Source organism: Pelobates fuscus, chromosome 9 (assembly GCF_036172605.1).
Source record: "Pelobates fuscus isolate aPelFus1 chromosome 9, aPelFus1.pri, whole genome shotgun sequence".
NCBI classification, from domain to species: Eukaryota; Metazoa; Chordata; class Amphibia; order Anura; family Pelobatidae; genus Pelobates; species Pelobates fuscus.
In genome coordinates this window covers 171,382,776-171,394,923 of record NC_086325.1, presented here as the reverse complement: position 1 = coordinate 171,394,923, position 12,148 = coordinate 171,382,776, and the positions used below count along the sequence as shown (strand labels likewise).

General features: G+C 45.3%; 1 protein-coding gene across 1 annotated transcript in view; it reads right to left on the bottom strand.

Moving 5' to 3' along the window:
* Positions 1–7,164: 7,164 nt before the first annotated feature.
* Positions 7,165–12,148, bottom strand: part of LOC134573416 (rho guanine nucleotide exchange factor 3-like) — a 61,426-nt gene continuing 56,442 nt past the window's right edge. The window contains exons 11-12 of the mRNA XM_063433170.1: positions 8,108–8,297; positions 7,165–7,607 (exon numbers count right to left, since the gene is read on the bottom strand). Of these exons, the coding sequence (XP_063289240.1) occupies positions 7,381–7,607; positions 8,108–8,297 (417 nt within the window). The 3' untranslated portion in view covers positions 7,165–7,380. The remainder of the gene's footprint in view (positions 7,608–8,107; positions 8,298–12,148) is intronic.

Genomic DNA, 12,148 nt, shown 5'->3' with positions numbered 1-12,148 from the left:
AGGTGGCCGAGTCAGCAGTCAGTACATAGAATAGAGTTCCAGTAGAGGTGGTCGGCCAGCAGTCAGTACATAGAATAGAGTTCCAGTAGAGGTGGTCGGCCAGCAGTCAGTACATAGAATAGAGTTCCAGTAGAGGTGGTCGAGCTAGCAGTCAGTACATAGAATAGAGTTCCAGTAGAGGTGGTCGAGCTAGCAGTCAGTACATAGAATAGAGTTCCAGTAGAGGTGGCCGAGTCAGCAGTCAGTACATAGAATAGAGTTCCAGTAGAGGTGGTCGGCCAGCAGTCAGTACATAGAATAGAGTTCCAGTAGAGGTGGTCGAGCCAGCAGTCAGTACATAGAATAGAGTTCCAGTAGAGGTGGTCGAGCTAGCAGTCAGTACATAGAATAGAGTTCCAGTAGAGGTGGTCGGCCAGCAGTCAGTACATAGAATAGAGTTCCAGTAGAGGTGGTCGAGCCAGCAGTCAGTACATAGAATAGAGTTCCAGTAGAGTCGGCCGAGTCAGCAGTCAGTACATAGAATACAGTTCCAGTAGAGGTGGTCGAGCCAGCAGTCAGTACATAGAATAGAGTTCCAGTAGAGGTGGTCGGCCAGCAGTCAGTACATAGAATAGAGTTCCAGTAGAGGTGGTCGAGCTAGCAGTCAGTACATAGAATAGAGTTCCAGTAGAGGTGGTCGGCCAGCAGTCAGTACATAGAATACAGTTCCAGTAGAGGTGGTCGAGCCAGCAGTCAGTACATAGAATAGAGTTCCAGTAGAGGTGGTCGAGCCAGCAGTCAGTACATAGAATACATTTCCAGTAGAGGTGGTCGAGCCAGCACGGGGTACATAGAATAGAGTTCCAGTAGAGGTGGTCGAGCCAGCAGTCAGTACATAGAATAGAGTTCCAGTAGAGGTGGTCGGCCAGCAGTCAGTACATAGAATACATTTCCAGTAGAGGTGGTCGAGCTAGCAGTCAGTACATAGAATACAGTTCCAGTAGAGGTGGTCGAGCCAGCACGGGGTACATAGAATAGAGTTCCAGTAGAGGTGGTCGAGCTAGCAGTGGGTACATAGAATAGAGTTCCAGTAGAGGTGGTCGAGCCAGCAGTCAGTACATAGAATACATTTCCAGTAGAGGTGGTCGAGCTAGCAGTCAGTACATAGAATAGAGTTCCAGTAGAGGTGGTCGAGCCAGCAGTCAGTACATAGAATAGAGTTCCAGTAGAGGTGGTCGAGCTAGCAGTCAGTACATAGAATACAGTTCCAGTAGAGGTGGTCGAGCTAGCAGTCAGTACATAGAATACAGTTCCAGTAGAGGTGGTCGAGCCAGCAGTCAGTACATAGAATAGAGTTCCAGTAGAGGTGGTCGGCCAGCAGTCAGTACATAGAATACAGTTCCAGTAGAGGTGGTCGGCCAGCAGTCAGTACATAGAATAGAGTTCCAGTAGAGGTGGTCGGCCAGCAGTCAGTACATAGAATAGAGTTCCAGTAGAGGTGGTCAAGCCAGCAGTCAGTACATAGAATACAGTTCCAGTAGAGGTGGTCGAGCCAGCACGGGGTACATAGAATAGAGTTCCAGTAGAGGTGGTCGAGCCAGCAGTCAGTACATAGAATACAGTTCCAGTAGAGGTGGTCGAGCCAGCACGGGGTACATAGAATAGAGTTCCAGTAGAGGTGGTCGAGCTAGCAGTCAGTACATAGAATACATTTCCAGTAGAGGTGGTCGAGCCAGCAGTCAGTACATAGAATAGAGTTCCAGTAGAGGTGGTCGAGCCAGCAGTCAGTACATAGAATAGAGTTCCAGTAGAGGTGGTCGGCCAGCAGTCAGTACATAGAATAGAGTTCCAGTAGAGGTGGTCGAGCTAGCAGTGGGTACATAGAATACAGTTCCAGTAGAGGTGGTCGAGCCAGCAGTCAGTACATAGAATACAGTTCCAGTAGAGGTGGTCGAGCCAGCAGTCAGTACATAGAATAGAGTTCCAGTAGAGGTGGTCGAGCCAGCAGTCAGTACATAGAATACAGTTCCAGTAGAGGTGGTCGGCCAGCAGTCAGTACATAGAATACAGTTCCAGTAGAGGTGGTCGGCCAGCAGTCAGTACATAGAATACAGTTCCAGTAGAGGTGGTCGGCCAGCAGTCAGTACATAGAATACAGTTCCAGTAGAGGTGGTCGAGCTAGCAGTGGGTACATAGAATACAGTTCCAGTAGAGGTGGTCGGCCAGCAGTCAGTACATAGAATAGAGTTCCAGTAGAGGTGGTCGAGCCAGCAGTCAGTACATAGAATACAGTTCCAGTAGAGGTGGTCGGCCAGCAGTCAGTACATAGAATAGAGTTCCAGTAGAGGTGGTCGAGCCAGCACGGGGTACATAGAATAGAGTTCCAGTAGAGGTGGTCAAGCCAGCAGTCAGTACATAGAATAGAGTTCCAGTAGAGGTGGTCGAGCCAGCAGTCAGTACATAGAATAGAGTTCCAGTAGAGGTGGTCGAGCCAGCAGTCAGTACATAGAATACAGTTCCAGTAGAGGTGGTCGGCCAGCAGTCAGTACATAGAATAGAGTTCCAGTAGAGGTGGTCGAGCCAGCAGTCAGTACATAGAATAGAGTTCCAGTAGAGGTGGTCGAGCCAGCAGTCAGTACATAGAATAGAGTTCCAGTAGAGGTGGTCGGCCAGCAGTCAGTACATAGAATAGAGTTCCAGTAGAGGTGGTCGAGCTAGCAGTCAGTACATAGAATAGAGTTCCAGTAGAGGTGGTCGAGCTAGCAGTCAGTACATAGAATAGAGTTCCAGTAGAGGTGGTCGGCCAGCAGTCAGTACATAGAATACAGTTCCAGTAGAGGTGGTCGGCCAGCAGTCAGTACATAGAATAGAGTTCCAGTAGAGGTGGTCGAGCCAGCAGTCAGTACATAGAATAGAGTTCCAGTAGAGGTGGTCGGCCAGCAGTCAGTACATAGAATAGAGTTCCAGTAGAGGTGGTCGAGCTAGCAGTGGGTACATAGAATACAGTTCCAGTAGAGGTGGTCGGCCAGCAGTCAGTACATAGAATAGAGTTCCAGTAGAGGTGGTCGAGCCAGCAGTCAGTACATAGAATACATTTCCAGTAGAGGTGGTCGGCCAGCAGTCAGTACATAGAATAGAGTTCCAGTAGAGGTGGTCGAGCTAGCAGTGGGTACATAGAATACAGTTCCAGTAGAGGTGGTCGGCCAGCAGTCAGTACATAGAATACAGTTCCAGTAGAGGTGGTCGGCCAGCAGTCAGTACATAGAATAGAGTTCCAGTAGAGGTGGTCGGCCAGCAGTCAGTACATAGAATACAGTTCCAGTAGAGGTGGTCGGCCAGCAGTCAGTACATAGAATAGAGTTCCAGTAGAGGTGGTCGAGCCAGCACGGGGTACATAGAATAGAGTTCCAGTAGAGGTGGTCGAGCCAGCAGTCAGTACATAGAATAGAGTTCCAGTAGAGGTGGTCGAGCCAGCAGTCAGTACATAGAATACAGTTCCAGTAGAGGTGGTCGGCCAGCAGTCAGTACATAGAATACAGTTCCAGTAGAGGTGGTCGGCCAGCAGTCAGTACATAGAATAGAGTTCCAGTAGAGGTGGTCGGCCAGCAGTCAGTACATAGAATAGAGTTCCAGTAGAGGTGGTCGGCCAGCAGTCAGTACATAGAATAGAGTTCCAGTAGAGGTGGTCGAGCTAGCAGTCAGTACATAGAATAGAGTTCCAGTAGAGGTGGTCGAGCCAGCACGGGGTACATAGAATAGAGTTCCAGTAGAGGTGGTCGAGCCAGCAGTCAGTACATAGAATAGAGTTCCAGTAGAGGTGGTCGAGCCAGCAGTCAGTACATAGAATACAGTTCCAGTAGAGGTGGTCGGCCAGCAGTCAGTACATAGAATACAGTTCCAGTAGAGGTGGTCGGCCAGCAGTCAGTACATAGAATAGAGTTCCAGTAGAGGTGGTCGAGCTAGCAGTCAGTACATAGAATAGAGTTCCAGTAGAGGTGGTCGAGCCAGCAGTCAGTACATAGAATAGAGTTCCAGTAGAGGTGGTCGGCCAGCAGTCAGTACATAGAATACAGTTCCAGTAGAGGTGGTCGGCCAGCAGTCAGTACATAGAATAGAGTTCCAGTAGAGGTGGTCGAGCTAGCAGTGGGTACATAGAATAGAGTTCCAGTAGAGGTGGTCGGCCAGCAGTCAGTACATAGAATAGAGTTCCAGTAGAGGTGGTCGAGCTAGCAGTGGGTACATAGAATACAGTTCCAGTAGAGGTGGTCGGCCAGCAGTCAGTACATAGAATAGAGTTCCAGTAGAGGTGGTCGAGCCAGCAGTCAGTACATAGAATAGAGTTCCAGTAGAGGTGGTCGAGCCAGCAGTCAGTACATAGAATAGAGTTCCAGTAGAGGTGGTCGGCCAGCAGTCAGTACATAGAATAGAGTTCCAGTAGAGGTGGTCGAGCTAGCAGTCAGTACATAGAATAGAGTTCCAGTAGAGGTGGTCGGCCAGCAGTCAGTACATAGAATAGAGTTCCAGTAGAGGTGGTCGAGCCAGCAGTCAGTACATAGAATACAGTTCCAGTAGAGGTGGTCGGCCAGCAGTCAGTACATAGAATAGAGTTCCAGTAGAGGTGGTCGAGCCAGCAGTCAGTACATAGAATAGAGTTCCAGTAGAGGTGGTCGAGCCAGCAGTCAGTACATAGAATAGAGTTCCAGTAGAGGTGGTCAAGCCAGCAGTCAGTACATAGAATAGAGTTCCAGTAGAGGTGGTCGAGCCAGCAGTCAGTACATAGAATAGAGTTCCAGTAGAGGTGGTCGAGCCAGCAGTCAGTACATAGAATACAGTTCCAGTAGAGGTGGTCGGCCAGCAGTCAGTACATAGAATAGAGTTCCAGTAGAGGTGGTCGAGCCAGCAGTCAGTACATAGAATAGAGTTCCAGTAGAGGTGGTCGAGCCAGCAGTCAGTACATAGAATACAGTTCCAGTAGAGGTGGTCGGCCAGCAGTCAGTACATAGAATAGAGTTCCAGTAGAGGTGGTCGAGCCAGCAGTCAGTACATAGAATAGAGTTCCAGTAGAGGTGGTCGGCCAGCAGTCAGTACATAGAATACAGTTCCAGTAGAGGTGGTCGGCCAGCAGTCAGTACATAGAATAGAGTTCCAGTAGAGGTGGTCGAGCCAGCAGTCAGTACATAGAATAGAGTTCCAGTAGAGGTGGTCGGCCAGCAGTCAGTACATAGAATAGAGTTCCAGTAGAGGTGGTCGAGCCAGCAGTCAGTACATAGAATAGAGTTCCAGTAGAGGTGGTCGGCCAGCAGTCAGTACATAGAATAGAGTTCCAGTAGAGGTGGTCGAGCTAGCAGTGGGTACATAGAATACAGTTCCAGTAGAGGTGGTCGGCCAGCAGTCAGTACATAGAATACAGTTCCAGTAGAGGTGGTCGGCCAGCAGTCAGTACATAGAATAGAGTTCCAGTAGAGGTGGTCGAGCCAGCAGTCAGTACATAGAATAGAGTTCCAGTAGAGGTGGTCGGCCAGCAGTCAGTACATAGAATAGAGTTCCAGTAGAGGTGGTCGAGCTAGCAGTGGGTACATAGAATACAGTTCCAGTAGAGGTGGTCGGCCAGCAGTCAGTACATAGAATAGAGTTCCAGTAGAGGTGGTCGGCCAGCAGTCAGTACATAGAATAGAGTTCCAGTAGAGGTGGTCGAGCCAGCAGTCAGTACATAGAATACATTTCCAGTAGAGGTGGTCGGCCAGCAGTCAGTACATAGAATAGAGTTCCAGTAGAGGTGGTCGGCCAGCAGTCAGTACATAGAATAGAGTTCCAGTAGAGGTGGTCGGCCAGCAGTCAGTACATAGAATACAGTTCCAGTAGAGGTGGTCGGCCAGCAGTCAGTACATAGAATAGAGTTCCAGTAGAGGTGGTCGGCCAGCAGTCAGTACATAGAATACAGTTCCAGTAGAGGTGGTCGGCCAGCAGTCAGTACATAGAATAGAGTTCCAGTAGAGGTGGTCGAGCCAGCACGGGGTACATAGAATAGAGTTCCAGTAGAGGTGGTCGAGCCAGCAGTCAGTACATAGAATAGAGTTCCAGTAGAGGTGGTCGAGCCAGCAGTCAGTACATAGAATACAGTTCCAGTAGAGGTGGTCGGCCAGCAGTCAGTACATAGAATACAGTTCCAGTAGAGGTGGTCGGCCAGCAGTCAGTACATAGAATAGAGTTCCAGTAGAGGTGGTCGGCCAGCAGTCAGTACATAGAATAGAGTTCCAGTAGAGGTGGTCGGCCAGCAGTCAGTACATAGAATAGAGTTCCAGTAGAGGTGGTCGAGCTAGCAGTCAGTACATAGAATAGAGTTCCAGTAGAGGTGGTCGAGCCAGCACGGGGTACATAGAATAGAGTTCCAGTAGAGGTGGTCGAGCCAGCAGTCAGTACATAGAATAGAGTTCCAGTAGAGGTGGTCGAGCCAGCAGTCAGTACATAGAATAGAGTTCCAGTAGAGGTGGTCGAGCCAGCACGGGGTACATAGAATAGAGTTCCAGTAGAGGTGGTCGAGCCAGCAGTCAGTACATAGAATAGAGTTCCAGTAGAGGTGGTCGGCCAGCAGTCAGTACATAGAATAGAGTTCCAGTAGAGGTGGTCGAGCCAGCAGTCAGTACATAGAATAGAGTTCCAGTAGAGGTGGTCGAGCTAGCAGTCAGTACATAGAATAGAGTTCCAGTAGAGGTGGTCGGCCAGCAGTCAGTACATAGAATACAGTTCCAGTAGAGGTGGTCGGCCAGCAGTCAGTACATAGAATACAGTTCCAGTAGAGGTGGTCGGCCAGCAGTCAGTACATAGAATAGAGTTCCAGTAGAGGTGGTCGAGCTAGCAGTCAGTACATAGAATAGAGTTCCAGTAGAGGTGGTCGGCCAGCAGTCAGTACATAGAATACAGTTCCAGTAGAGGTGGTCGAGCTAGCAGTGGGTACATAGAATAGAGTTCTAGTAGTTGGACATATTGCGTCTCACGAAATATGATCAGAAATAAAAGTGGTTATTGATATTGTGTTTGATTGACCGTGTCTGATTTATTTGCCACATGTAACCTTATTCAGAACTATCTCTGTATTGGCTGGTTGTGGGAAATGTGATGGCAGCCCCCCGCTATCCAGTGGCTGCGTGGTGTGAATGTAAACCACGGATAAAGCTCCACGCTTCGTGTATGGCGGTGATGATGAGAAGCTGTCTTGTTGGCTGAGGTTGGGGTGCTTTCTGTGCTTCATGTTATTTACACGTGTCGGCAGCTGCATCCTGGAGACTATACCATTAATCAAGCTGGCAATATGGAGCTTAGCCATTATATTGTACCATACACCATAGAAATATCTAGAAAATTCCATGTGGAAAGCTTAGCCGCAAGGAGCAGTCATTACATCTAGCCCTGGCAGTCTTCTTGGCAGCTCAGACTCAGGTCAGAGATGTCTATCACGGTACAAGGTGTTTCACGGGAGGGTCCCTCACTGGCGCCATGCTCTCGGCAGGATATCATGGCTTGCCGGATGCTGCTAATCCATTGCTGCTTGTTAAAGGAGTCATTGGCTTGCAAGGTGTGAGCCTGTCCCCTCGACCGGTCCCGGAAACTCACCCGGAAAAAATTTTTGGCTGCAAAAGAGTAAAATGTGTTGATTTAGATAGAGATTCTATGCGTACACTGAATTGGTAACTTCATATTGCTCACCGACTGCTGTGTACGAATAACTAACGAGTACTAATGTTACTGCTTGGTAAAAAAAAAAAAAAAAAAACACGTATCTACTGCGCGATTCCCCCATATATAAAACAAATACCATTCTTACTTCATTTCAATGCCCAAACCTCAACAGAATGACACTTAACTAACTGTATATGATCTCCGGGATTAGGTAGTCACTAATAGACGATACTGATAGTGGTTATCATAAGTTGCCATAGCAACAGAGATGCTGCAGATATTATCCTATGTTGTTGTTATGATTATATGTTAGAAACATGAAATAGTATAGAGCAGGATGGATCAATAGAATATACAGATAACTTATAGATATTAAATAGATGGGTAGAATTAATTAAATCATTGGACTTAAACATTGAAGTTTCTTGTAGACCATAAGCAGGTTAGATACCTTTCTCATTAGCTGTGGTGAAAGCCCCTCGTATGGACCCACCTACTCGCACCTCTCCATCTGGTAGATCCTCCAGCACCAGTTCCCTGAGAGGAATTGGCTGCCGGTATACTTGGTACTGCAACTGATCATTATGAGACACAGGGCGTGTGAGGACCAGGACAGCCTCGAACAGAAACACATGTAGCTTCTGGAGAGAGAAAAAAAGAAAGAACATACCATTGACCATTGTTCCTTTCCAACAAATAACCCATTAGCAGCTCCCCAAAAACCCATCAAACAATTAACAGGCACCAGACCCACAACAGCCCCTCATTCAATAGACATCACATTAACAGACAGCCTCAACCAACAGACAGCCCATTAACAGCTCCTCAGCTAACAAACAGCCCATTAACAGCTCTTCAACCAACAGGCAGCCCAATAACAGCTCCTCAACCAACAGGCAGCCCAATAACAGCTCCTCAGCTAACAAACAGCCCATTAACAACTCTTCAACCAACAGACAGCCCATTAACAACTCTTCAACCAACAAACAGCTCATTAACAGCTCCCCAACCAACAGGCAGCCCATTAACAGCTCCTCAACAAACAGACAGCCCATTAACAGCTCCTCAACAAACAGACAGCCCATTAACAGCTCCTCAGCCAACAAACAGCCTTTTAACAGCTCATCAACCAACAGACAGCCCGTTAACAGCTCATCAACTAACAGACAGCATATTAACAGCTCCACAAACAACAGACAGCCCAATAACAGCTCCTCAACCAACAGACAGCCCGTTAACAGCTCCACAAACAACAGTCAACCCATTAACAGCTCCTCAGCCAACTAACAGCTCATCGACCAACAGGCAGCCCATTAACAGCTCCTCAACCAACAGACAGCCCATTAACAGCTCCCCAACCAACAGACATTCCATTGACATTTCCTCAACCAACAAACAGCCCATTAACAGCTTCTCAACCAAAAGACAGCCCATTAACAGCTCCTCAACCAACAGACAGCCCATTAACAGCTCCTCAACCAACAGACAGCACACTAACAGCTCCTCAGCCAACAAACAGCCCATTATATGTAAAATAAAATAGCGGTCCAGGCAGTCAAGGTAACAGCCAAAATAGCAACATTATTGGAGCAAAAACAGTAACATTTCGATCCGGTCGGGTCTTTATCAAGCTTATAAAGACCAGACCGGGTCGAAACATTACTGTTTTTGCTCCAATAAAGCTGCTATTTTTGGCCATTACCTCGGAGTGCCTGGACTACTATTTTATTTTACATATCTAGAAGTGGGGTTTGTCCATCCTCGGATCCGGTACAACTTGGTTGCCTGGTGAGTGTGATATCCTCCATATATCTACAACAAACAGCCCATTAAAATGCTCCTCAACCAATAAACAGTCTGTTAACAGCTCTTCAACCAGCAAACAGCCCATTAAAGGGACACTATATTTACCAGAACAACTACAGCTTATTGTACAGTATACAGCTTTTTGTATTTGTTCTGTTGAGTATAATCATTCCCTTCAGGCTTTTTGCAGTAAACACTGTTTGTTTCAGAGAAAATGTAGAGTTTACATTACAGCCTAGTGATAACTTCACTGGCCACTCCTCGGATGGCTGCTAGAGATGCTTCCTGGGGCAGTTCTGCACAGTGTGACTGACATTCAGTGTCTCCTCCCTCTGTATGCAGACACTGAACTTTCCTCATGGAGATTCATTGATTCAATTTATCTCTATGAGGAGATGCTGATTGGCCAGGGCTGTGTTTGGCTTGTGCTGGCTCTGCCCCTGATCTGCCTCCTTGACAGTCTCAGCTAATCTTATGGAAAAGCATTGTGATTGGCTCACAGAATAACTTCTGATGATGCCTGCCAAGCAGGCAGATCAGAGGCAGAGCCAGCAGCAGCAGACTGGAATAAAGGAAAGATTTTACTATATTTAGTAAAATTTTGCAGGGTGGCTAGATGGTGGTTTTAACACTATAGGGTCAGGAATACATGTTTGTGTTTGATTTAATACAGGTTTGTGTTCCCAATCCTGACCCTATAGTGTTCCGTTAACAGCTCTAAGATGAAGCACTCGGCTCAACTGTCAAAAGTAAAGACAAATAAGTCAATGGGGCCTGATGGAATACACCCACAATTATTAAAAGACCTTAGTGATGTACTAGCAAAACCATTAACATATTTATTGAACCAATCATTGTTAACAGGAGTAGTCCCAGAAGATTGGAAGTTAGCAAATGATGTGCCCATTCACAAGAAAGGTAGTAGGGAGGAGTCGGGCAGCTATAGGCCATTAAGCCCTACTTCCGTAGTGGGGAAAGAAATGGAAACCATGTTAAAAGATAGGATTGTTGCACATCTAAAATCACATTAATTTCAAAATCAGAGACAACATGGGTTTACTTCAGGGAGATCATGCCAAACTAATCTTATTGATTTTTTTTGATTGGGTAACTAAAATTATAGATCAGGGTGGTGCAGTAGACATTGCTTACCTAGATTTCAGTAAGGCTTTTGACACTGTTGCACATAGAAGGCTTATCAATAAACTGCAATCTTTGAGTTTGGATTCCAATATTGTTGAATGGGTAAGACAGTGGCTGAGTGACAGGCAACAGAGGGTTGTAGTCATTGGAGTATATTCGAAGCTTGGGCTTGTCACCAGTGGGGTACCTCAGGGATCTGTACTTGGACCCATTCTCTTTAATATTGTGATATTGCAGAAGGTCTTGATGGCAAGGTATGTATTTTTACTGATGATACTAAGATATGTAACAGGGTTGATGTTCCAGGAGGGATAAGCCAAATGGCAAATGATTTAGGTAAACTAGAAATATGGTCAGAGTTGTGGCAACTGGCATTTAATGTGGATAAGTGCAAGATAATGCATCTTGGATGTAAAAACCCAAGGGCAGAGTACAGAATATTTGATAGAGTCCTAACCTCAACATCTGAGAAAAGGGTGAAAAAGAAAGAAAAGGAGGGGGGTGCTATATAAACAAAAACACAATATTATACTTAGATCTGTACACGGGTAATTCTGTCAGTAATATACTGGATTAATCTAGATAAATAAACACAATGTACATAGCATAATACTGTATAAAAAACTGTATATAAACAGTATCAGGTATTGGGTCACTCACGATCTCCAGAGCCTATAATAGCAGGCTCTGACTGTATTTGCTCCTCAAATAGTAACCAGCAGGCTGTTAAATCCAACGGGATCAGCTTTTTCAGCTTCCAAATCCTCCCCCGATCACACCACGGCTCGAAGAGACCAAGTGGGTAAATATAAAGGGATTTATTTTAAGATACACATAAAATACAAAATAATATAAAAACATACAGGGCACAACGCGTTTCGACTTCCGTCTTCTTCCAAGGTGCATATAGTATGAACGATTCCACTCTCTTTAAATAAGTCCAATAATTACAAAGCCCTCATTTAGTAGATTTAATTTAAATTTAATTTTTGATTTTTTTATAACATTATTCCTATACTAGAATTTTTCATATTTTTTCTAAAATACATTTTTTATTTATTTTTATTTTATTTTATTTTTTATTTTCTATTTTTCTATTTTTATTTTTTATTATTTTTTATTTTATTATTTTTAATTTTAATTTTTTTTTATTTTTATTTTCATTTATTCTTTATTAAAATTTAGGAATTTCGCCATTTTTAATTAACATTTTCTGGATAGGTAATTATCTTACCTATTATGTGTTCTCTCCTTATGCTGTTAAATAAATTATCTATTGTATCATATACCTCATTGCAGAATGTATTAAATGTGGACTAATGAGTATTGAAATTGGTCTGTTTTCCCTACTAACAAGTGGACTTTTTAAAATAAGATGCCACCTTTAAAGATGGCGTCCGAATATAATAATATCCGGGTTAAAGAGCAGAATATGGATCCATCCGTGATGACGTCAATGACGCAAGCCACGTCGACGGAACCCGGAAATGACGTCACAACACGGAAGAGAATCTGACTTTTGCCCGGGAACTTTGTAATTTTT